At 50.8% G+C, this 19,952-nt stretch overlaps 9 protein-coding genes across 9 annotated transcripts, besides 1 other annotated feature; 2 read left to right on the top strand and 7 right to left on the bottom strand.

Moving 5' to 3' along the window:
* Window positions 1-19,952: part of a sequence feature (contig 1.122 1..214949(-1)) that runs on past both edges of the window.
* On the top strand, window positions 155-1,032 carry ANIA_07179 (uncharacterized protein; the record flags this gene model as incomplete). The annotated part of the gene is made up of 3 exons (XM_659691.1): window positions 155-298; window positions 444-579; window positions 659-1,032. The coding sequence occupies 3 exons, from the start codon at window positions 155-157 to the stop codon at window positions 1,030-1,032; spliced, it is 654 nt and encodes a 217-aa protein (XP_664783.1).
* ANIA_11549 (uncharacterized protein) lies at window positions 2,787-3,034 on the bottom strand (the record flags this gene model as incomplete). The annotated part of the gene is made up of 2 exons (XM_050611915.1): window positions 2,787-2,952; window positions 3,027-3,034. 2 exons carry the CDS (start codon window positions 3,032-3,034, stop codon window positions 2,787-2,789), a joined length of 174 nt encoding a protein of 57 aa, XP_050467886.1.
* Window positions 4,280-5,006, bottom strand: ANIA_07180 (cutinase family protein; the record flags this gene model as incomplete). The annotated part of the gene is made up of 2 exons (XM_659692.1): window positions 4,280-4,762; window positions 4,824-5,006. The coding sequence occupies 2 exons, from the start codon at window positions 5,004-5,006 to the stop codon at window positions 4,280-4,282; spliced, it is 666 nt and encodes a 221-aa protein (XP_664784.1).
* ANIA_07181 (uncharacterized protein) lies at window positions 5,866-7,365 on the bottom strand (the record flags this gene model as incomplete). The annotated part of the gene is made up of 4 exons (XM_659693.1): window positions 5,866-6,485; window positions 6,534-6,774; window positions 6,822-7,039; window positions 7,086-7,365. 4 exons carry the CDS (start codon window positions 7,363-7,365, stop codon window positions 5,866-5,868), a joined length of 1,359 nt encoding a protein of 452 aa, XP_664785.1.
* ANIA_07182 (protein brr6) lies at window positions 8,242-9,886 on the bottom strand. The gene is made up of 3 exons (XM_659694.2): window positions 9,733-9,886; window positions 8,793-9,685; window positions 8,242-8,749 (listed from the first exon to the last, which is right to left on the bottom strand). The coding sequence occupies exons 1-3, from the start codon at window positions 9,845-9,847 to the stop codon at window positions 8,408-8,410; spliced, it is 1,350 nt and encodes a 449-aa protein (XP_664786.1). The 5' UTR covers window positions 9,848-9,886; the 3' UTR covers window positions 8,242-8,407.
* Window positions 10,260-11,373, bottom strand: ANIA_07183 (uncharacterized protein). Its single transcript, XM_659695.2, has 2 exons — window positions 10,932-11,373; window positions 10,260-10,892 (listed from the first exon to the last, which is right to left on the bottom strand). The coding sequence occupies exons 1-2, from the start codon at window positions 11,093-11,095 to the stop codon at window positions 10,496-10,498; spliced, it is 561 nt and encodes a 186-aa protein (XP_664787.1). The 5' UTR covers window positions 11,096-11,373; the 3' UTR covers window positions 10,260-10,495.
* cwc26 lies at window positions 12,264-13,554 on the bottom strand (the record flags this gene model as incomplete). Its single annotated transcript, XM_659696.1, has 2 exons — window positions 12,264-13,291; window positions 13,545-13,554. 2 exons carry the CDS (start codon window positions 13,552-13,554, stop codon window positions 12,264-12,266), a joined length of 1,038 nt encoding a protein of 345 aa, XP_664788.1.
* On the bottom strand, window positions 14,298-16,879 carry ANIA_07185 (protein srpkA). Its single transcript, XM_659697.2, has 4 exons — window positions 16,430-16,879; window positions 15,586-16,361; window positions 15,186-15,538; window positions 14,298-15,140 (listed from the first exon to the last, which is right to left on the bottom strand). The coding sequence occupies exons 1-4, from the start codon at window positions 16,606-16,608 to the stop codon at window positions 14,703-14,705; spliced, it is 1,746 nt and encodes a 581-aa protein (XP_664789.1). The 5' UTR covers window positions 16,609-16,879; the 3' UTR covers window positions 14,298-14,702.
* Window positions 19,006-19,912, top strand: ANIA_07186 (uncharacterized protein; the record flags this gene model as incomplete). The annotated part of the gene is made up of 2 exons (XM_659698.1): window positions 19,006-19,536; window positions 19,628-19,912. 2 exons carry the CDS (start codon window positions 19,006-19,008, stop codon window positions 19,910-19,912), a joined length of 816 nt encoding a protein of 271 aa, XP_664790.1.

The raw sequence follows: 19,952 nt of genomic DNA, 5'->3' as shown, positions 1-19,952 counted from the left end.
CCGCACAGAAAATCGTATCTGTCCTCAACCCCAACCTCATAAACGGGACATTGCCTGGATTATATGTGTATTTCTTGATTTCCTTTTCCTGACCCACCAGTATATATCATGCTGATCCTTGCCGCTTGAACCGATCAGGGACTCAGTTCTCGCCATGGCCACAACCGTTACGGGCGATCTGCCCCACGATAACCTGCAGGCGCAGGCGATTGGCATGATCTTGCCTTTCCAGCTGTTGCGACTGTTGCCGTCCTTCTGCGGGTGTATATCCGTCTATGGACGCGCTCGTTTGCCGCAGGTAAGCGTCTACAAATCCAAGCGACGAGGCCCTTCTCACGTGTTAATAGAGACAGATGACTGGGTGATATGCGTGGCCGGGGTAAGTGTCTTTTTTCTCCCTTGGAAGTGGACAATGGCTTAAGGATTTGCAGATTCTATACTAGGGCGAGACTGTCACTTCGTACTCTCTCTCTCTCCCGACCACTCCAGTGACTGTCAAACTGAAAATCGCAGTGATTAACTACAATTACGTCGGCTACCATATTTGGGACGTCCCGTCGGACTGGGACTCGACACCAGGTGCGAAATTTTCCTATGCAGTAGGTGTTTGCCATCCCATCGAAGGGCACATCAAGAATTAGGCCTGACAAAAATACAGGCAGAACTGCTCTACAACCCCGTCCTCGCCCTCATCAAGACCTCTATCCTGCTCTTTCTTCTCCGCCTGACAGGGCAGAAGAAGGCTGTGCGGCGAACGATCATTGCCTGCTCGTGCTGAACGCCATCGCGGCCGTGGTTACCTTCCTGATCACTACGTTCAGCTGCCTCCCTGTGGCATCCAACTGGGACCCAAACTCGTACCCGAACGAAAAGTGCATCAACCTTTCCGACTTCGTCACGGGGACTGCGTCTGTCTCCATCTTTACAGACTTTCTCGTCTTGCTCATGCCGACGTGGATCGTGTACAATCTGCATATAGCAAAGAAGCAGAAGATCATGCTCATTGGGATTCTGTCATTCGGGTTGATGTAGCCCATTCCCTTCCCTTCCTCTTCTTCCATCCGGATCTCTGGTATACTGATAAGTGATTACTGCAGAACCGTCCTGGCAGGCATAATCCGCGTCATTCTTCTTGAAAACTTCGACCGCCACATCCCTGCTGACAGAACCTACTCTGTGCTCTTTTGCCTCTCAACAATGGAAGTCGGGCTTGCCTTCGTTGCCGGCTGCGCACCAGCCCTGAAACCGCTCTTCGTGCGTCTTTGCCGAGGCTCTTCAATACGCGCAGCCACAGCAGGCAGTACGATAATCATGCGCGCGCCGGAAAGAGTAGTCGCTGGGGATACGGCCTGATACGCTCTCGCGGTCGAGACGCACTATGTACCAGATGGAAGCAACACCGCCACGACCGTTGAGGCAGGCGACGGGGTTGATTCTTCAGGGGCTGGAAAACGTGATACCGATATAGAGGGGAAGGGGAAGATTATTTTGACGACTGAGACGGAGGTTAAATGGCATGATCATGAAGTTAGCGGGAGTAGTACAGAGAGCTTGGTGCAGGCTCGGGGGAGGAGGTAGGTGGCTGTGCTAGGAGAGGATATACACTCGTTTTGAGAGAGCAGGCGCGCTGATAGACTAGGATGGATCCCATTTCTTATGTTCTGTAGTGAACTGACTCTTAGTGACGACTCCTTTGCTTCTCCATCCTACGTTGTTTTGTTCAACGGTCCAGGCCATGAATTAAAGATCTCATAATGGACACGAACCTACCAGCTACTGCAAACAAGTGTATAGATGTTGTAGTTTATAGCGAACTGCCATAACTGCTTTCTGTTTTCTTGCTGGTCTTCTTCGAAACCCTCCCGGCAGCTTTTTAGCTGTTTACACAATATCAGCAAGCGTCGACGGGACAGCATCTCCTCTTATCCCACCCCTCTCCCTAACCATTGGCTTAAAACCATAACTGAGCCCAAGATGACCAACTCTCCCCCGAATCCGAACTCTATCATCTCTTTTATCTTGTCCTTCCAGACTGGAGTTTGTTGCAGTACGCGATATGTTCGACCACGCGTACGGCAAACATCCGCAGACACTACACCCTTCCGACAACAGCATTTACGAATCGGGCAGAATAGACAGAAAAAACGTCCTTAGTGTCTTCTGAATTCTGGCTCTACCACTGATTCCCGAAAGGGACAAATATGATGCGGCTGAGCCAACATTCAAGCATTTGAAAGCCACCTTCGTCCCCTCAAAATCGGGCTCTTCGTAGCGGTAGGCAGCGGGATCCGGTGTAGCTTAAACGATATTAGAGTTGGTGACGTGCTTGTCTGCACTCCCGAACGGGAGTTTTGGGTGGTGGTTGCCTTTGCACTTGAATCTGTCTGAGCCGGCGTCATCCGGCCTTGACCAAAGCGTATGAACCTCCTCTCATCCAGAGAAGTATACTCTCGTCGCCTCACAACAGCTGCCCATACACTAGCTGCAGTCCGTGCCGTCGGCGTTCCCAGCAATATCACCAGTTACCTATCCAAAATATTCGAGTGGTATCCGGACATAAAGGGCGGTTTATGCGTACCCGGATGTCGCCGATAATATATTTGTGCAGACGGAGTATAATGCGGATTCCCCCAGAACTATAATAAGCAGATTGCTGTTTCTCATCCTTTTAGGGCAGATTATACACGATGTGTAGTGCACAATGGGACGATAGCCGTCGCCGACAAGCTGGTGGCGGATGCGTGCCCTCATATAGATGAAGCGAGAATCTTGGGGTCAAAGGGTTATTATCCATATTTGACGCTGGTGATCTGGATTGAACACAAAAACCGGTGCTTTGGATGTGGTGGTGATTTTGCTAACTCTCCTGACGATGGGCGATGGAGGTGGTACGCGGCGGCTACGGTGATGGCGTCTGCGAAGGAATTATTGAATACTCTTGCGGCTTTACCGCTGGATGATATGAATATGCCCCGTTATCTCAGAGGATTGTGGGTGGATTTGTGTGCTGTAGTAGTTGTACTTACGCATTCATTGTTTATAAGCGTCGCAACATTGAGAATGAGACAGACTGTTTTCTCATGCGAGGTCTAAATCTTTCCTTTCTACCACGATAACTACTTTATTTGGTAAGCAAGATTCAAGGATTAATCAGACAGGTCTAGAAGTTCCTACTCCGATGGCCCGTATCTTCGTCAAACACCAGGCCTCCCTCCACCTCTCGGTGTCTTCCGCATCTGGAACGTCAAGCCAGTAGATGCACTCACATCCTCCCTTGAGATATGTCAGTTGCGGAGAGTGATGATGGTAATCAAGGTACCTAGTCTAGCTATGCGGCTAGGTAGGTGAGATAGGGCTGACTCGGTCCAGGCCAGTTGCTACGAGGTCAAAGTAGAGGCCAATTGAGGCACTCTAGTAGAGGTGCTTCCTCTCAGTCCTTCAGACAAGCAAGGCCAGTTCATCAGTCCGCGGCTACGCGGTTAGGTCGGATATATAGTCACTAGCAAGCACGTATATAGCTTGATCCACAGAGAAAGCTTGCCCATCTGCTTGATTATGTTAAGGCGCCAGGATACTAGAGGACAACTATCAGCGTAGACTCATCCAGAAATCTTGGGGGAGCAATTGTTGTGCCGCAGCCCCTAGAGTTCAAGCCCTAGATTTGAAGCAATGTCAAAATGGAGAGGAAAAGGGTATTAAGCTAGGAGGCTCGCCGCTTCGGTAGTAATTTGAAGTAGGATAAAGCATGGACTGAAGCTTAAAGTCTGGGCCATCGGCTCTTCAACTTTGTAGAAGCTTGTTACAATACTAACTCTACTAGGGAGGATTTGGACCTGAAAATGGAGGGCAATGATAAGCTCTTTACCAGATAGTCTTAATTGGTCAAAGTCATAGGTTACTGTGTCCAAGTCGGTCTTTTAGTATACAAGCATTCGTTCTCTTCTCATCTTACTGGCTTATAGTCTCGTCTCGCCGGTGGAAAGGTCGATAGCTTTCATGGTAAATAACACATAAAAAGAGAACAACGGTAATTTGGTTGTAAAAGACAGCTTGGATATGCTCTGCATAGCTTTCCAGCCAGTAGAATTGAAAGTAGACCAAAAAGCAAAATACAGGAATGAGAGGTGATCGAGCGAGACCTGCTAACCCGCCAGTCATCATTCATTCAGAGTGCGCTTGAGCCCAGGTGGATAGGTGGGCCGCTGGTCACAGCGAGCAACTAGCTCCCAGCCAGTAGCTACCCATCAAACACATGGCATGAAAAGAGAGGAGATGGCTCCTAAACTGAGACCTGGCTTGCCAAAAACTTCGCTGCATCTCCGGCATTCAGGCCATACGTCATATGCGATGCGGTTATAATCAACGTGCCAGAGCAGACCAAGTCACCCACTGCACAGTACACCTTCGTCTGATCCTTCGGGTACCCGGGAATCTGGCCCTTATCCTGGAGATTCCGCGTGAAACCAAAGAGCACAACACCCTTGACTCGATCCCTGGTACTATCATCGAGCTTCTGGATTGCATTGTCAATAACCGCAGAGCCCTGACTGTATCCTCCCGCCACGATCTGAGTATCCGGGCATTTAGCGGCGAGGTCGAACATCTTGACGGCCTCTTTGATGGAGCCCGAGTCAGTATTTGCCGGGAGGGCGTTTTGGATCAGACCCGCTGTGTAGGCGCCGCCGACGCCTTGACAGGCGACCTTGTCGGAGCCAAGGGTAGATTTTAGGTTGCTACAGACACCGGGGCCGACGACGAAGCCCTTTGTACTGTTAGTGGTTTGCCGAAAAGGGTTGCTAGTCTGGGGGGAAGGCGCTAAGTACCATGTTGCCAATTTCAGTGGAGCCGCGGGCGAAGATGAATGCCACAGATTTGCAGTCGCCCTTCTCAAGGTCGTTGGAGTTCATACTCTGGCGGCGCTCGAGGGAGACATCGGTATCGCTGGGGAGGGGCGTGGCGATGACGAGGGAGGCCAGAGCCGCGAGGAGAATGGTGTGGAATCTCATACTGAACGAGTGATTCGTGATTTGTGATCAAGGAATGGAGGAGTAAATCAAATGAATGAATGACTCGATGCACCGGGCAGAGTCTATCTAGGCTGGACTGGGCTAGTTTGGATGAGGCTTTCCTCTGCTGCTGTCTGCTATAATCCATCCCAGCCAGGGTTGAGGAGATATTTATACCCCATTGTCGCACTCACAGACGAAAGATCACCGAGGCAAGGACAGCTTCAACAAGTACCATTTGACTTTCCCCAGGATCTCGATACATCTCCAGTAGGCAACTGGGTACATCACGGGCGTTCGTGTCTCAAAGTAGGACTAGACTGCGACATGTCCAAAAATTCGGCAACCGGAAACTAGCCAAGTCAGCCCTGATCTCCGAGACCGGACAACAACGATACGCTATTAGAGATATTAGTCTTGCTTCGACTATACAATTTTGGGTATTTCGACGGCACTGCAGTCTCATGCAGGGTCTACTAAGTTTTGTGTGTGCCCTGGTCCGGCAACCATAAGAAGTGCGGGGACACGACAGGGACACGATTGGGCGAGCACAGTCATAATGTTGAATCTGCCATCCAAATCGGAGAGATCAAACTGACTACCGATGCGACAAGTGCCGGGGTACCGAGGTGAGGAATATATTTGTAACAGGGTCCGAACTTTATGGGGGTTGGAAATAGATATGGAAGGGCACGAATGTTTCAGATATTTTCGAATTTTCCGGACTGCCGGAGCAGACTACTGCTCCGGGGAATTTGCTACCTAATTTCATACCTAGGGACCTGATCAAGGGACAGTTCGTAGACTGCCGGGCTCGTGCGTAGAGATCACAGGCTCACTGGCTTCGGCAGTTGTTTACCTAGTTCTCCGCGGCTGGGCCGGTATACTTGAGAGAGTAAATGCCGCGCTCAATACTGTTGAGCAAGATATGCCCGCTCGCAAAGAACGGGTAAACACTCCAGCTTCCGACAAACTCCACCTCACCGCCAACCGCATCATCCTCGGGGTGGACGTCGAAAGAGCCGACTTCCTTGAAGCTAGATGCCGTGGGGTCCTCAAAGACAGAGCTGACATCGACGACACGCAGACCGCTGCCGTAGTTGGACTGGTAAGAGAGACCCGCGACAACATACTGGTTGTGGTCGATTGAGCGGACGGGGGACTGGTAGGTACCAGTGTGCTTGGGTGCAGAGAGATCCTTGATGTCGAAGATGTAGGTGGTGGTGTGGCCGTTAGCGGCGGAGCCCGTTCCGTCCATTTCGTCGAGCTCGTCGTCGAGGAGGAGGTAGGAATGGTCGTTTTCGTCAACGAGCCAGCCCTGGTGAGTGTAGCTGGCGCCGACGTAGGGGGTCTTCGAGATCTGAATTGGGTTCTTCTTGTCGGTTACGTCGGCAATGGTGAGTGTGTCCTCGTTAAAGTTGAAGCAGATCTCCTGACCGATATATTTCTCATCGGGGCCCTTGTAAATGACGCATTGGGCTGAGTAGGTCAGCTCGTGTTCTCAACTGCGGAGATCCCTCAACCTACCATCATGCACATAACCATCTTCGTTGACACAACCCGGCGAGGTAGGGTTGGCTGGGTCAGACACATCGACCATCCACAGGCCTCCGGCGCAGCTGAGGTTGCGGGCTGTTCCAACAGCATAGATCATATTGGTCTCCTCGTGCGCAACGATATTATGAGAGCTTCCGAAGCCCCTATACCACGCGGTCAAGTCCTTCTTTGTGGAGAAAACGGTCGGCTTTGAGCTAGACGCAGTTGTCAACTATGGCTGTCAGCAGACGCTCGTTATAAATTGGGAAGCTACCATACCTTGTTGAGGTCGAAAATCTGCAGCCCATGCCCTGCAGCCTCGGAGCCAATGTAGGCATGGTCACCGATAACCTTGATATCGCGCCACGTGGATGGTTCCGTTTGAGAACCCAGGCGGCCAACATATTCGAGGCTACCGTCCTCCAGAATCTCAACAAAGGCCACGCCGTCAGTCTGGCCGACAATGCCAAACTCGCGACCTTCAGCAGAAGTCCAGCCTACGTCGGTTAGCTCAGCCCTTGGTGAGGGACGTTGAGTGCTCACCCCAGACGTCGTTACCCTCACGGGTGACACTACCCAAAGCCTGGTGACTGAGGAAGGACAAGAGGTCGACGTTCTCGCAGGAGTACTCTCCTGCCTTGCCGTTCTTGCACTTCTTGGCTCCCTCGTCGGGGTAGCGGTTGATATCAAACAGACCCTGTGAACGGGCACGTTCTCGAGATTGCTGCTTCAGGGACATGAGATACTCCATTGTCTCGGCGCCATGACTTGACGCTGTTGCCACACAGGCCACGGTGAGCAGAGATAGGGCCGAGAGCTTCATTATGAATGAGGGACTTGAGGAGAATCGAGGAAGGCGATGATGACAGCTGAAGTTTTTCACGGGATCTCACCGGCCTTATATAGATTTTCAAACACGGCCAGAGACAATATAGCATCTCCCCGTGATTGAGAGAGCCAAGGCACCATGCCACCTGCCATACTACCTCGACTATCGCGATATAGGAAGGAGGTCATTCTTTATCAGGCATATTCCCCGCTGGCGAGGAGATAACAGAGGAGCTCTCCTCTGGCTGCGGGTGGATTATTTGGAGGCGTGATAACGATTCGCGGAGGAGATCGGTCCAAGAGTTTGCAGGGCTTGGGTTACAATGCTGCAGAAGACGACCAGGGCCGTGGTTGGACGGTGGACAGGGCTGCGATATTGATCGGGCGATCAGCGCTTCTTGGCCCTAAGCCATGTAACCACAGTGATCACACAAGGCACAGTCGCCATGTCGAAATTAATCTGTTCGTCTTCTTTTCTTTCAGCAAACCGTATCTGTATATGGCTTTTGTCGTCAACAATTTTGTCGACCTCATTCCAGAAGCATCAGCTAAACCGTGACGGCTGCAGTGGTCCGCATGAGGTCCTTGAATCAGGGTTAGCTGAGGATAATCATCCGTCCAGCTGTATCTTCTCCGCCAGCTATTGAAGCCGCCATAAGGGTCAATATCCGTCTCAAAGTTAGGGTTGCTCACGGTTGGGCACGTGTCTAGTCCACAATAATCATATCGCCCCGCCTTCACCGTATATCGTAGTCCGTGATGGGATCAATCCACTCGACCCTCGTCGCTGGGTAGCATCATACAGGTTTAGTGTAGCCCGTCAAACCGACCTTACTGCCGGATGTCTCACGGGGAAGGGGAAAGAAAAATATAATCTCAGTCGATGCAGCTCAATATGTACAGACGAAGTGCTCTCATGATATGATAAATCCCTGTCCCGAAACCCGACTCTATCGCCAAAAATCAAACAAAAATACACCGAAGGTAACAATTAAACGCCCGGTCCGGTCGCTGATGCTTTGATGTTATGGATGAAATTAAAGAAGCTTTCTTCCCCGCTTGACAGGGCTTGGGGTGCGGGGGTTCCTCGACCTTTCCCGGCTACGATCGGTGATATTCATCGCCTGGGGATGGTTCTCGAGGAGTAATGGGACGTCCTGTTTTACGAACCCGGTTGGATCGTCCTGGTGGTGGGTCCCATATCCAAACTGAGTATGCTGGTCCGGGAGCTGCGGCGGTAGCGGATGATGCTGGCCGGATGACTGTCGCTGGTAATCGGGGGGTGGAGGAGCGAAGTCGTGATTGTAGCGGTTTCTAAACGAGCGGAAGGACCAGTTGCTGACAAAGGTGACGGTCGATATAGTGGCAAGAAAGAATAACTGCACATGTTAGCTTGGCCTGCGGTGAAGTAATGTAACTTACGATCGCTTTCCAGCTGATCGGGTCGATGAAGCTGTTTATGATGATCGCCATGGTTTGCGCCGACACCTTAGCCCGCCCAACCTTGGCCGGATCGCGGTTCATGCACCGTTCCCAGTTCGCACAAACGGTCTCCAGAGCCGGTAGTCGATCTCCTCCGCCGCACCTATTATCAACATAGTCCTTCGCGCAGGCGGCCATCTCAGCTAGGATCGTATCTGACGCGGCCTCAGCGGCCTGGTCGAATTCGGCCCGTATAGTCCAAACTATCCCCCAAAGGACGTATCCAGCCATAGAAAAGATGAAAAAGTTAAGGGCGAGCTGTGCCCACCAAGAGAGGATGTTCGGGACGTTTGGATGGGCCTCCACTAAGGTAAAGAATTTCTTGAATGTAGACGTCGGCGACGACGGCGCTTCATCTTTGTGGCCGCCTTTATGCTTCACCTTCTGTTGCCCTTCGCTGCTACTCGGTCGGTCGCTCTCATCATCACTGTCCCTGTGGACCTGTAGATCCAACGCTTTATTCCGCAATCGCCGCTTCTGAACCCGTCGCGCTACTGCGTTAGAATAGTGGCTCAATCGAGGAATCTCGCCTCTGCCCGGACTCGGCGCAAAGCGTCCATACATGCCAAAAAGGGAATTCCGATGGCCTGTCTTCGTAGGCTGCTCGGGAGTATCGTCATTGTCTGCATTCTCCGGGGAAGACATATTTTCGGCGCCAGAAGAGAAGTCAAGGTCAAATTTCCGCGGTGTCATGAACGCGGGCTGGGCGAATACGGATTTCGGCGTCTCGGGTGCTGTGGGTTTCGTTTGCGAAAAGAGGAAGGGCTGGGAGTTGGGCTCGCGAAGAGCAGGCATCTGTTTTTTCTCGGGAGACTCGAATACATTATGTGAACCTGTGATGGTAAGTTTAGTCTATTGAGAAGTCTTAGTGGGAACGCACGCTTCTTCTGATTGTCATGCTGCATGCTGAGCTGGTAAAATGGCGAAGTCACATCACCGGGAGCTCTGGACTGCCACTCAAAGTCCATCGGACTTTCAGCTGTTCGTTTATCCATTACGACAGCAGATGGATACCGAAAATGCACCGATACACATCAAAGGATGGGTGATGAACGTGCGGAACGTCGAGGTTGATCTGCGGAGGATTTCAAGGATCGAGACTTTTTCCGTTCCTTTGTTTTGGTTATCTTTTAGTAAACAATCTTGGACAGCCTAGCAACTGCATTCAGGTCTACTTAACTCAACTCCAGGAATCAGAATCGAAGATTCCTTTATTTTATCATAATATTACTACCAATTATTATCGACCTTAGCTATCAATGACCGTGACTACAGTGTCCTTCAAAGTTCCCTATGCCGCGGTCGGTACTGAGGCAGCGATCGCATCACCTTCCCCTCATTTCACGTTCCCCTCTCTCCAAATCGAATATTCATTACTCCGTCTACAAACGCCGCACTAGAAACGTGGCTATTACTTTGATTCATTCTGATCGCTAATAATAAAATACCATATCTGCAAAATCTCAACAGCTGGCGCCGCCGCCAAATGACTGCAAAGATCAACAACGCAGCATGCGTCGATCGAGAGAAAAAGACAGAAGCGCCAAAGACACCAAAATCATATTATGCGAATCAAATTCTAGACAACTGTGCCCGTCATCGCTGATACAAACGCCAGGGGGGAAAGGAAAAAGAAAAAATCGTTAAAGCTTGACATGGTCAACCAGCTCGAACTCGTCCTCATCCGCAAGGTAACCGATGGAAAGCTCATGATCACGAGTTATAACTTCATACTCCTTGACCAACTTCTCTGTCTCCTTTATCTCGAACTTCTCCACCGCCTTGTCGACAACGGCGTTGAACAGTGTCTCCCCCGATACTTCGTAAAGGTCAACCGGGCCTTCTGCCTGGTAGACTTCGGGAATGGTCGCTGCGACTGCGAGAACCTCGTGGTCCTCTACGCCGGACGATTCGGACGTCGCCTCGTCAAGAGCCTCGCGCACATCGTTCCGGAAATTGACCTTTGCAAGTGTGGAGCTGTGCTGTGCGTCGCGTAGACGTTGCCGTCGGGTCCATGACGTTCTGTGCTCGTTAGCCTGACTAAAACACGTCATTCAAGTATACAAGGGGGACTCGTACGACTGTTGCTTTGCAGGTCGAGTTATCGGGAGGATACCATTAGGAGCGGCAGCGCCAGGGCGAGCGGAACGGCCACCATGAACCCATTTGGCCTTGTGGTCGTGGACTCGCTTGGCCGCCGTGCCGGCCTGGCGCAAGTCGTTGTTGTCGAACGAGCCAGACATGGCGGCGTAAGTATACTGGGGCTGGCTGGGTTCGAAGGACAGTATGCGAGGTACAGAAAGGGGACGTAGTTATTGTAGAATCCGTAAGATCTCAGTAGGATGCGCCTTGAATTAGGTGACAGCCAGAAGGTAGAGTACGAAGAGGATGCCTGCGCAAAGAGCAGAGGGCCGAATGAGTAATGAAGGAGGCTCAGTAGGAATGGCGCTTGAAACTGCGCCTATAGATTGGGTGAGTCACAAAGAACCAGTCACCAAGCCCGTCGTCAAAGAGAGATGGGGTGCTTGGTAGAAGAAAGAACCACTATGTCAAGGAGACCTAAAGTCGGGGACCTTGTTTGGCAGGTCAAGGTCAGGGTCAGGGTCAAAGGCGTCAGCCTGGAATTTAGCCATCATGACCTCGCCCATCATCCATCATCACCCACCCATCGACCACCCACCACCCCCCGTATCGCCAGGAGGTCCGGGCGGGCAAGACAGGAGGAGGCGATGCTGATTGCGGCAGGTGCAGTCATCCATGATACTGATAACGGTAGCCTATCGATCGAGCACCTTCCACTGCCAATGGAATCCCCCTCTACTTCCCCTCACCTATTCTCGGGACTTGGTTGAACTCCTATTTTCGTCGACTCAACCGAGGGAACCGAGGATTATTGTTTCCGCGAGAGTCAACTGGACGCCATAGCCTCAGGCACGTTGTCGGCTACCCCTTGTCACTTGCTAGGTGATGTCATGCGGTAGGGGATGATGCGATTAGCATTCCCGTCCGACTGGGCTGTCCTGTCTTATCATGCGTCTGTCCCAATCTCACTGCAGCTGATCACTGTCATCTGCGTCGTGCAATCACATACTTTCTACTCTGCTCGTTCCTCGAATCTAGATCTAGGACTGAAGTTCGGCGTAGTCTGTAAGCCTACCACGCGCATCCAGGTTGCACTCTCCCGAGCTTGGTTCAATATTGCACTGCCCGATGACAGCAGCTCGTCATTTTAGTATAACCATAAAGTTGAGCCAGTTGAACCATCAGGTCTGAAGTCGCCGTTAAGGCGAGCATACGGTGGAAGGTCCGGCCAGTATAGCCGAGGTTCTTGCATGCTTGTTTCTCTATTATGTTGTGGGCCGTGTCCAGCACGACAATGACAATTCAGTACAAGTCCAAGTATGTGGGCGACTATTCATCCATCTGCCACTCATATTCCAGAGCCTGCATCCTCTCCTTCTTATTGCGCGCCGCAAACCACTCCTTTTCGAACCCATTCGACCGATCCACACCATCCCACCGATGCCCGGGCCGGATTCCATATCGATTTGGCTGAAATGCCCCCTTATATAGCGGCTTCCCCGTTTTGCTCCTGCCACCCCCTGTACTCTTGGTCAGGAACTGCGCCGCGGGGTCGTTCCACCGAGTTTGCGCTTTCAACTCCTCGTTCAGCTCCTCATCGTCCGCAGTCCGCGCCAACGGCATGACCTTTGCCTCCTCGAGCGCCGCTCTCCTGGACTCCCTCTCAGCCCGCTGCACATCACCCATGAGCGCCTCTTTCGCCTCCGCTTCCTTGATCAGCTTCTCCTCCTCCAGCCGTCGCGCTTCGGCCCGCTTCATCGCAACGTTTATAATCCGTCCTGAGGCGTCTCGGTATATGGTCTCTTGTGCGTGTCCTTGTTTCCCTTTATATTGCGCTTCTTCTGCCTTTCGCTTCTTCTGCTGCGCTGCTACCATGGCTGCTGTTTGTTCCGCCGTCTGTAGACCCGCGCGAGCGCCCGATTCCATTCGCAGCCCTCCATCGTCTTCATTATCATCCTGATCCACAACCATCGGGTCTTCATCACCCGCTGCCCGCCTCGCATCCTCCTCAGCCATCGCATCCGCTAATATAGCGTCTGCCTCATCCCGTCCAGCATTTGGCCCCGTAGCTGTAGCTGTATCCGTACCCGTGTTCGTAGACGACCCAATAGTCTTCCAATTACTCTTCTTAGTTTTGCGAAACTCTGCGCTTCGCGCGCCTGTCACAACAGGTCCGTACTCATCATTTTCTTTTGAACTCAGCGTAGCCGTGCTCCGGAGATCGGGTGGGTCATCGTCCGCAATTATGAGCCCTTGTGATTCTACTTCGGCAGCTTTGGTCTTCTTGCGCTTCTTTTTGGGGCGATCCGTGGGAGGCGAAGGGTCCGCAGTAAGGTAGTTCTTCGCAAGATATTCGGCTAATGAGGAGGATGGCATTGTAGATGGTCTTTCGCTTTTCAGCTGGTAGTTGATATTGGTAATGAGCTCGACTTTGAAAGATCTCCGTATGTTTGGCTTGGCGGCGGAGGCGAGCAAGGCGGGACAATGATTCTCCGGTACGGTATGTTAGTATATATCTTCACAATACGGGATTTCAGCACAAATCAGCAAGTACATGTTTACGACACCCCAAAGTGAATGGGTTAATTAGGCTATAAGCCCGCTACTTACAATCGGTCATTTTTGGAGCGTGTGTGGTGGTGTTACTTTCTCGAAGACAACGATATCACCAATCCACCATTACAGGCTCGCCCACTCAAACAACCGTCATCAAGACTCTCATCGCAACTAGACTCAAGATAAAAATGGCTCGCACAGAGGAAGCAGAGCACTGGTTCAACGCCGTCTACGCAGCCGTGCGCGAGATCCCTGCCGGAAAGGTAACCTCCTACGGGCATATCGCTCTCTTACTAGGTGAACGTACGCTCTCCCACCTCAAAGGCCGGGAGCATTGACAGCAGCTGTCAGGATGAGAACTGATATATAGAGCAGCCAAACGCCCCCGCCAAGTAGGTATCTGCCTCAAGCACCTCCCTTCCCCGGAGAGCGGGGAGTATTTCCACAGCGGGAACGTGCCGTGGCAGCGGGTAGTGAACTCCAAGGGGATGATTTCTCATCGGTGTGTTTGACCTCTTTTAATATGCGGTGTGAGAATATGCATGAGAGAGGCAAACGAAATAAATAACTGACTATTACTCCGCTAGCGGGCCTGGGAGTGCAGAGAGACAGGCGGAAGCTCTCCGCGAAGAGGGCGTCGAAGTAACGAGCGACAGCATGGGGGAATTCTATATAGATTTTGGCCGGTTTGGGTGGTTCCCTGCCGAATTGCCGAGTGAGGTTTCAGAAGGTAGTGATGGTGATGATACGGTAAATGTAAACGTTTAATGAAGCGAAACCTTATCTGCAAAGAAATCATCCAGCATCTCAGAGAGATCATTGATTGCTGCCCTATCTTCAGAAATTTCAAATCCCGTACATAGAACAGCTATCATACCAGCAGTTATTCCGAACCGTAAATGTGAAAATCGCGGAGAATAGATGAACCATCGTAATATATCCTTCTCCGACATCGCTACCCGGTAGGGCGTCTAGACAGGCGAAATAGGGAGGAGAGGAAAAGGGAAAGCAGATTCTATGGGCAAGGAATGAGCAGAGTGGGGGAGGGGGATAGAGGATGTTATAAAATGTACGGAGCGATCATAGACAAGCACCAACTCGCCGTCGGCCCAAGATGTGGTAAAATGCGCAAGGAAATCATCACAAAATGAAGGAAAATCGTCGCTCGAGACATATAGTGTCGTTATATCGGAGTCAATCTGGACGTAGCGCCTATCTTCGCTTCACCTCCGTCGCCCATCCCTCGATACCCTCGCCTCGACTGCCGGGCGTCAAGCCCAAGTCGACCTCCTGCATTCCTCGCGTATCCTTCATCCATTCATGAGATGCCATTCCGCCGGCATTGGCCCGTCGTTCCGGTAGCACTTCTAGCATCGGCAGGAGGAAATCGCTAATGGCCTTGGCTTGTGCCACTGAGAAGTGATACTTCTCCCGTAGTACATCAGGTAACGACCAGTGGCGGAGTCGGTGAATATTGCGCAGCTCGCCTTTGCGATTGAATATCTCTTGTGACCACCGACCCGAGAGACATAAAGATTTAGGGAATGGCCCGAGCAACTCAATAACTTGGGCTATGTGATCGTCATCTTTGCCGTACCGAGTACCTGATTGAGGATCAAACAGGTAGTCACCGGTGATTAGTTCAAAAACCTACGCGAGTTAGTTATCGCCATGGAAAATTGGGGCAAAACTTACCATGCAAGCCATGCTCCAGATGTCGGTGCTAGCACCCCATTTGGATCCCAAAATGACTTCGGGCGAACGGTATTGGCGTGTCTGAATGTCATTTGTAAAGTGGTGGCCCACCCAGCATGCATTACCCAAATCCGCAATCTTCACGGAAATAATGCCGCAGTCAATATCTTCATCGCTTGAGGGCTTGTCAAGCGAAATCCCAGAAACCTCTCGTTCCAACAGGTCGCTGTCATCTGTTAGTGAAGTTCCCTCCAAAAGCCGCTCTACGTACGCAGTTTTTTCTCGTTGCTTTTGTTGCTCATCCTCATCCTTGATGCCAAGCAACTGTCGCATGGAAGGGGCTTCTGATGTGCCTGTCCAATCAGCATAGTTCAATTCTCCGAGATTTGAAAGTTCTAACCTGGCGACTCATTAATAACCTGGCTAAGACTGCTGTGGGAATTTTGCGAGCTGTGTTTGAATTCGAAAGTGGTGTTGAGAGGACTAGGCAATGGCTGACTCCCGGTGATCAACGTCCTGCGCCTCCGCCGACCGTTGCGGTTGTCCTCTTTTTGCTCCTTCTTCGCTTCCTCTTTGACATAGGTCTTGACGATTTGCTCCACGTCGCCGATTTCGATCAGAACGTTCTCCGGTTTCAAATCGGTGTGGATAATTCCGCATTCGCGGTGCAGATAATCTAGACCCAAAAGCACCTGTTTGGTAATCTGCTTCACCAGGGGCATAGGAATTCCCCTGTGATTCCATTTTTTGATGAGGCCCAAAAGATTTTCGCCCAGGACTTCAAATACCATACAAACATGAACACCGTGGGGTCCCTTGTGCTCGAAAGAATCCAACAGACTGACGACATGTTTTCGGCCTGGGTGAGAGGGATTGGCCTGGACGATGCGGTTTAACAATTTGATCTCGTCGATGGCAGTTTCGGTATAATGAGCAGCCGATCGGACGACTTTGAGCGCGACGTGTTTCCCCGTTGTTGTGTCGCGAGAGAGCCAGACGGTCGAAAAGTGACCCCATCCCAATTTGCGCACGACTACATACCGCCCATTATTGTAGAGTTCGCCGATCTGGACCGGGTGGTAACCACCCTTGCAGTAGTCTTCTGAATCTTCCTCCTCGGCGGTAGTTTCGATTTCTTCTTCGGAGGACGAGGACCCAGATCGTGACGGCGGGACACTAATCATGACATCGTTAGAACGTAACACGATGGAGAGAAGAACACAAAGCAAAGAACGGCGACATACTTATCGCTTGTCGGACCTGTTTGATCGGCCGGCGTCGCGGAATCGCTAGTGACGATGGGCTTCAAGTCGGTACCCTTTCTCCTCTTCTTATTGGTACTGCCGTTGGTGGCGGTAGCTGCGACGTTGGAGGCCATCTGCTTGCCCTTATTAAGGACAGATTGGAAATCGACGCCTTCCATAGCTCCAGGCGAAGATAGATGAACCGATCGCGAGGAGCGGAGGAAGTATAAGATGGTGGGATGGGAGAATGAGGGGCTGATTGTTGGGCTGGCAAGACCGCAGCGGAGCGAGGAAACTTGAGTAGCAGGCGGGAGTCGAGGTGGTTGGCGGCGGCGGAGCGGCTTGGGTTGTGCGAAGCTGAGGGGTTCGCCCGCAACCAGAAAGAATAACAAAAACAGCAACAATTTTTGAACAAAAGACTGCAGAGCTCAAAACAAAGCGAAGTGTGCCAGGCGTCAGAAAGGCGGAAATGCTGGGGGAAGAGATTGAGTTGGAAGACCCAGGAGAGGCGAATGACGCAAACGATGAATCTCCAGATTCAAAGACAGCGACCAGGACTCAAGGATTAAGATTACTCCGTCTGGAGTAGTAGTCAACACAAGTTCTGGATTCCAACTGACAAGAAGAGATGCGAGATCGACGATGGAGAATGTCCGCAAGCAGAGATGATGCTCAGCGCAGCACCCAGCACACCGAAGTGGCAAAACCACCGCACCACTTAGCTCATATGAAGGCGATCTCTAGCAGAAACCTTAGCATTGAAAGTTGAGATAAAGTTGACCTGGGAATAAGAACATAATATTTCTGCGGTCGGAATATATACACTCGTATCCCCGCATCTCTGCCCAGCGCCTATCTGACCACCAGCGGAAACCTCAATAAAACTTCAATAGTCGATGCTAAGAGCTAATTGGAAATCATTGCATATACATAGTAACCATACTATACGGACTACTCTTAGTACAGCTTTGTTGCCCGGAGTGTTCGGATTTCATCGCTGCAATGCGTCCGAGAGAACACAAGCAGTGGTATTGCAGCCTGGCGCGTGGCATTACATCACTAGCACTAGGCAATGGCCAAGTCTCCAAAGAACCGGCGTGGAGATAGTGCTATTCTGTGTGTGGACTTAAGCGTCTGGTCCCATGTACCACGTACGATGTCGGGTCCTCGTCTGATACGTCGGAGACACTCTCCGCTATTTCTGAAGTCGGGGTTGGGATACGCTTTGACATTCATACATACATAGGTTGGCATTCAGCATCCGCATTGAGAATGACTGCATTTGCTTCTCAACAGGTCGTAAAGAAACTTTGGGGATTTTCCAGTGCAATTCCGCCTGTAATGACTAGCAATCAGCCCCAATCGTGCTCATCAATTCACCCTGCCGAATCATCATATAAGAAGTTATAAGTAGAACTTCATGCGTTGTATATCTCTACAAACACTTTATTCAATCGGTTGAGCTTCATGATGACAAGCACATTAAACCTGAGATGTCAAAATTGCATTGTGCGCTGGAACAATCGTTTTTCTAGAAATATAATCTTGCCGCCGCGCATTCCACCCTCATTCTAGGATGCTAAGCGCAATGCTTAAAAGTAGGAATAATTGGCAATACATACAATCATCCTCAGACGTTGCATTGATGTTCATAGAACAATCTAGGCGTCTGCTCTTCCTCTATGGCTCGGTCGTCCGGGTATCATGGGTAATGGAACCGTTCGGACCTTTATACTCCGCAAACCCCAGCCATAGACTCAAGGTCAATGCTGCTACCTAGGTAATTGGGACCTACATTGACACACGACAGAGTAGGAAACATCAGAGTATATTCTGTTCGAGAAGAAGACCGTCAGCGACCTGTCCATGACAAGTAGTATGCATATTGGAAGTGCTGGCATACACTCATAAAACCAGGCTCCGATTACAGTCTGACAGCCAAAGAGTGGTATGCGCTGAGACTCCCCTGGGCCGGTACGGCAGCGAACTAGCTTGTAATTCAGCGAATAATATGCTGGTATGAACTGGAATGATCTTCATCCCTTGGAGCGACTAGATCAGCCCTCAGTCGGCCTATATAGGGCAAGTGATAGAGCCAGATAACAGGCTGAGATCGAGCCTTGCCCTAGGTGTCCCGTAATCACAACAGTATCTCGCATGATAATGCAGCCGGGAATCCAAGATCAAGGATAAACTGTCAATCAAAGCGCGACCGTATGCGGTGTGTTGGAGATAATTAACGGGTGGCATCTTTTTGTCTACTTCTTTCACATAGTCACTGACCTATGATAAAGCGAAGACCAATATGATATGTACAATTTTTTCCCGATAGAATGCAGTGTTGGGTAGCTATGGTATTCTACTATTCAGGAATTTGTAGGGAGGTAAGTAATTGACTACTGAAGTCTTTCTCAAGCTGTTTATGAAGGATGTCATAGTGACGACAACAGGGCCAAGTCATGTGCAGAAACCCCCTTAACGTGAACAGGAACGCTTTCATGTGAGCACTTCTAGATAAATTCCAAGGTATCTATTGACCAGATTACTGTACCTTTACAACGGACAAAGCCGACAAAATGCCCCCGAAACGCAGAACTAGAGCTTCGAAACCGCAACCTGAAAAACAAACCTATCCCTTATCTCCAGACCAGGAAGGGGAATCCCCACAGCGAAATGACGCGGATCAAAACAGTTTTAAATGTCCTGACAACCTAACGGACAATCCAGAGGAGCCAATGGAGCCTGACGAATTCGAGTCATCAGGGACGTTCCCAGAGACAGACGAAGACATGCCTGAGGAAACAGAACGTGCGGCTGTTGAAGATGAAGGCGATTCAGCTGATAGAGAGACTGCCACGGAGAAGAAACGGGGCTTTGCTGGTGGTTACAATGCGCTAAAGTCATACAATGGGAAATACTATTCTGGGATGGCAGTTGGGGGCTCGCATACTTGGAATTATGACCAGGGAATCTGGAAGGAGACCAAGGAGGAGCCGGATCTGTGGAAGATCGACTATAGGACTAATAAGAGACGAGCTAGGAAAGCTCCAAAGGGTAGCGGTGCGCCCGTTGGAACAGAGTACCACTGGCTTATTGTTGGGCATCAGGTATGAATTTCCTTTCCGCAGGTACTTTTAAGCGGTAAAGAGGCCTGTGTTTTTTTCAGCTTGAAAGGACTGTATCTCATGATGGTCCCAGTATGTCAAGAAGGTCGATGCCAACACATATGAGACTGTCCTTGAGGGGTCCAAGTATAAACTGGCGTACAAGTCGGCCACTTCGAATTCGTGGTCCGTGCCAACTGTGAAGAAACAGCGAGAGCGGGAAGTTGAACTATTAGAAGACGCAAAGCTGCGTGTTCAGGGTCTGCCGCCTGTTTCCGAGAAGGTTAAAGTCGAGAAACAAGAGAAAGGACAGAAAAAGCTGGACGCAATGTTCAGCCAAGGGAATGTGGCAGGGAAGAAGAGAAAGGCCGGAGAATAAGTAGCTGGTATGGCGGACATGTGAGGCAGTACTGCCTTGT

This window comes from Aspergillus nidulans, chromosome IV, assembly GCF_000011425.1.
Source record: "Aspergillus nidulans FGSC A4 chromosome IV".
Classification (NCBI taxonomy): Eukaryota; Fungi; Ascomycota; class Eurotiomycetes; order Eurotiales; family Aspergillaceae; genus Aspergillus; species Aspergillus nidulans.
Note: the sequence above shows the minus strand (reverse complement) of the source record. Positions and strands in the feature narration are given on the sequence as shown.

What these genes read in the sequence shown, in the direction of transcription:
- ANIA_07185 (XM_659697.2), bottom strand. Translation starts at nt 16,608, where the DNA reads ATGGAAGGCGTCGATTTCCAATCTGTCCTTAATAAGGGCAAGCAGATG. An exon ending in GGTTATTAATGAGTCGCCAG is followed by an intron (nt 15,539 to 15,585) that starts GTTAGAACTTTC and finishes CTGATTGGACAG; the next exon opens with GCACATCAGAAGCCCCTTCC. An exon ending in TCTGGAGCATGGCTTGCATG is followed by an intron (nt 15,141 to 15,185) that starts GTAAGTTTTGCC and finishes TAACTCGCGTAG; the next exon opens with GTTTTTGAACTAATCACCGG.
- ANIA_07183 (XM_659695.2), bottom strand. Translation starts at nt 11,095, where the DNA reads ATGTCTGGCTCGTTCGACAACAACGACTTGCGCCAGGCCGGCACGGCG. An exon ending in CGACCTGCAAAGCAACAGTC is followed by an intron (nt 10,893 to 10,931) that starts GTACGAGTCCCC and finishes GACGTGTTTTAG; the next exon opens with TCAGGCTAACGAGCACAGAA.
- ANIA_07182 (XM_659694.2), bottom strand. Translation starts at nt 9,847, where the DNA reads ATGGATAAACGAACAGCTGAAAGTCCGATGGACTTTGAGTGGCAGTCC. An exon ending in GCATGACAATCAGAAGAAGC is followed by an intron (nt 9,686 to 9,732) that starts GTGCGTTCCCAC and finishes TTACCATCACAG; the next exon opens with GTTCACATAATGTATTCGAG. An exon ending in CGATCAGCTGGAAAGCGATC is followed by an intron (nt 8,750 to 8,792) that starts GTAAGTTACATT and finishes TAACATGTGCAG; the next exon opens with TTATTCTTTCTTGCCACTAT.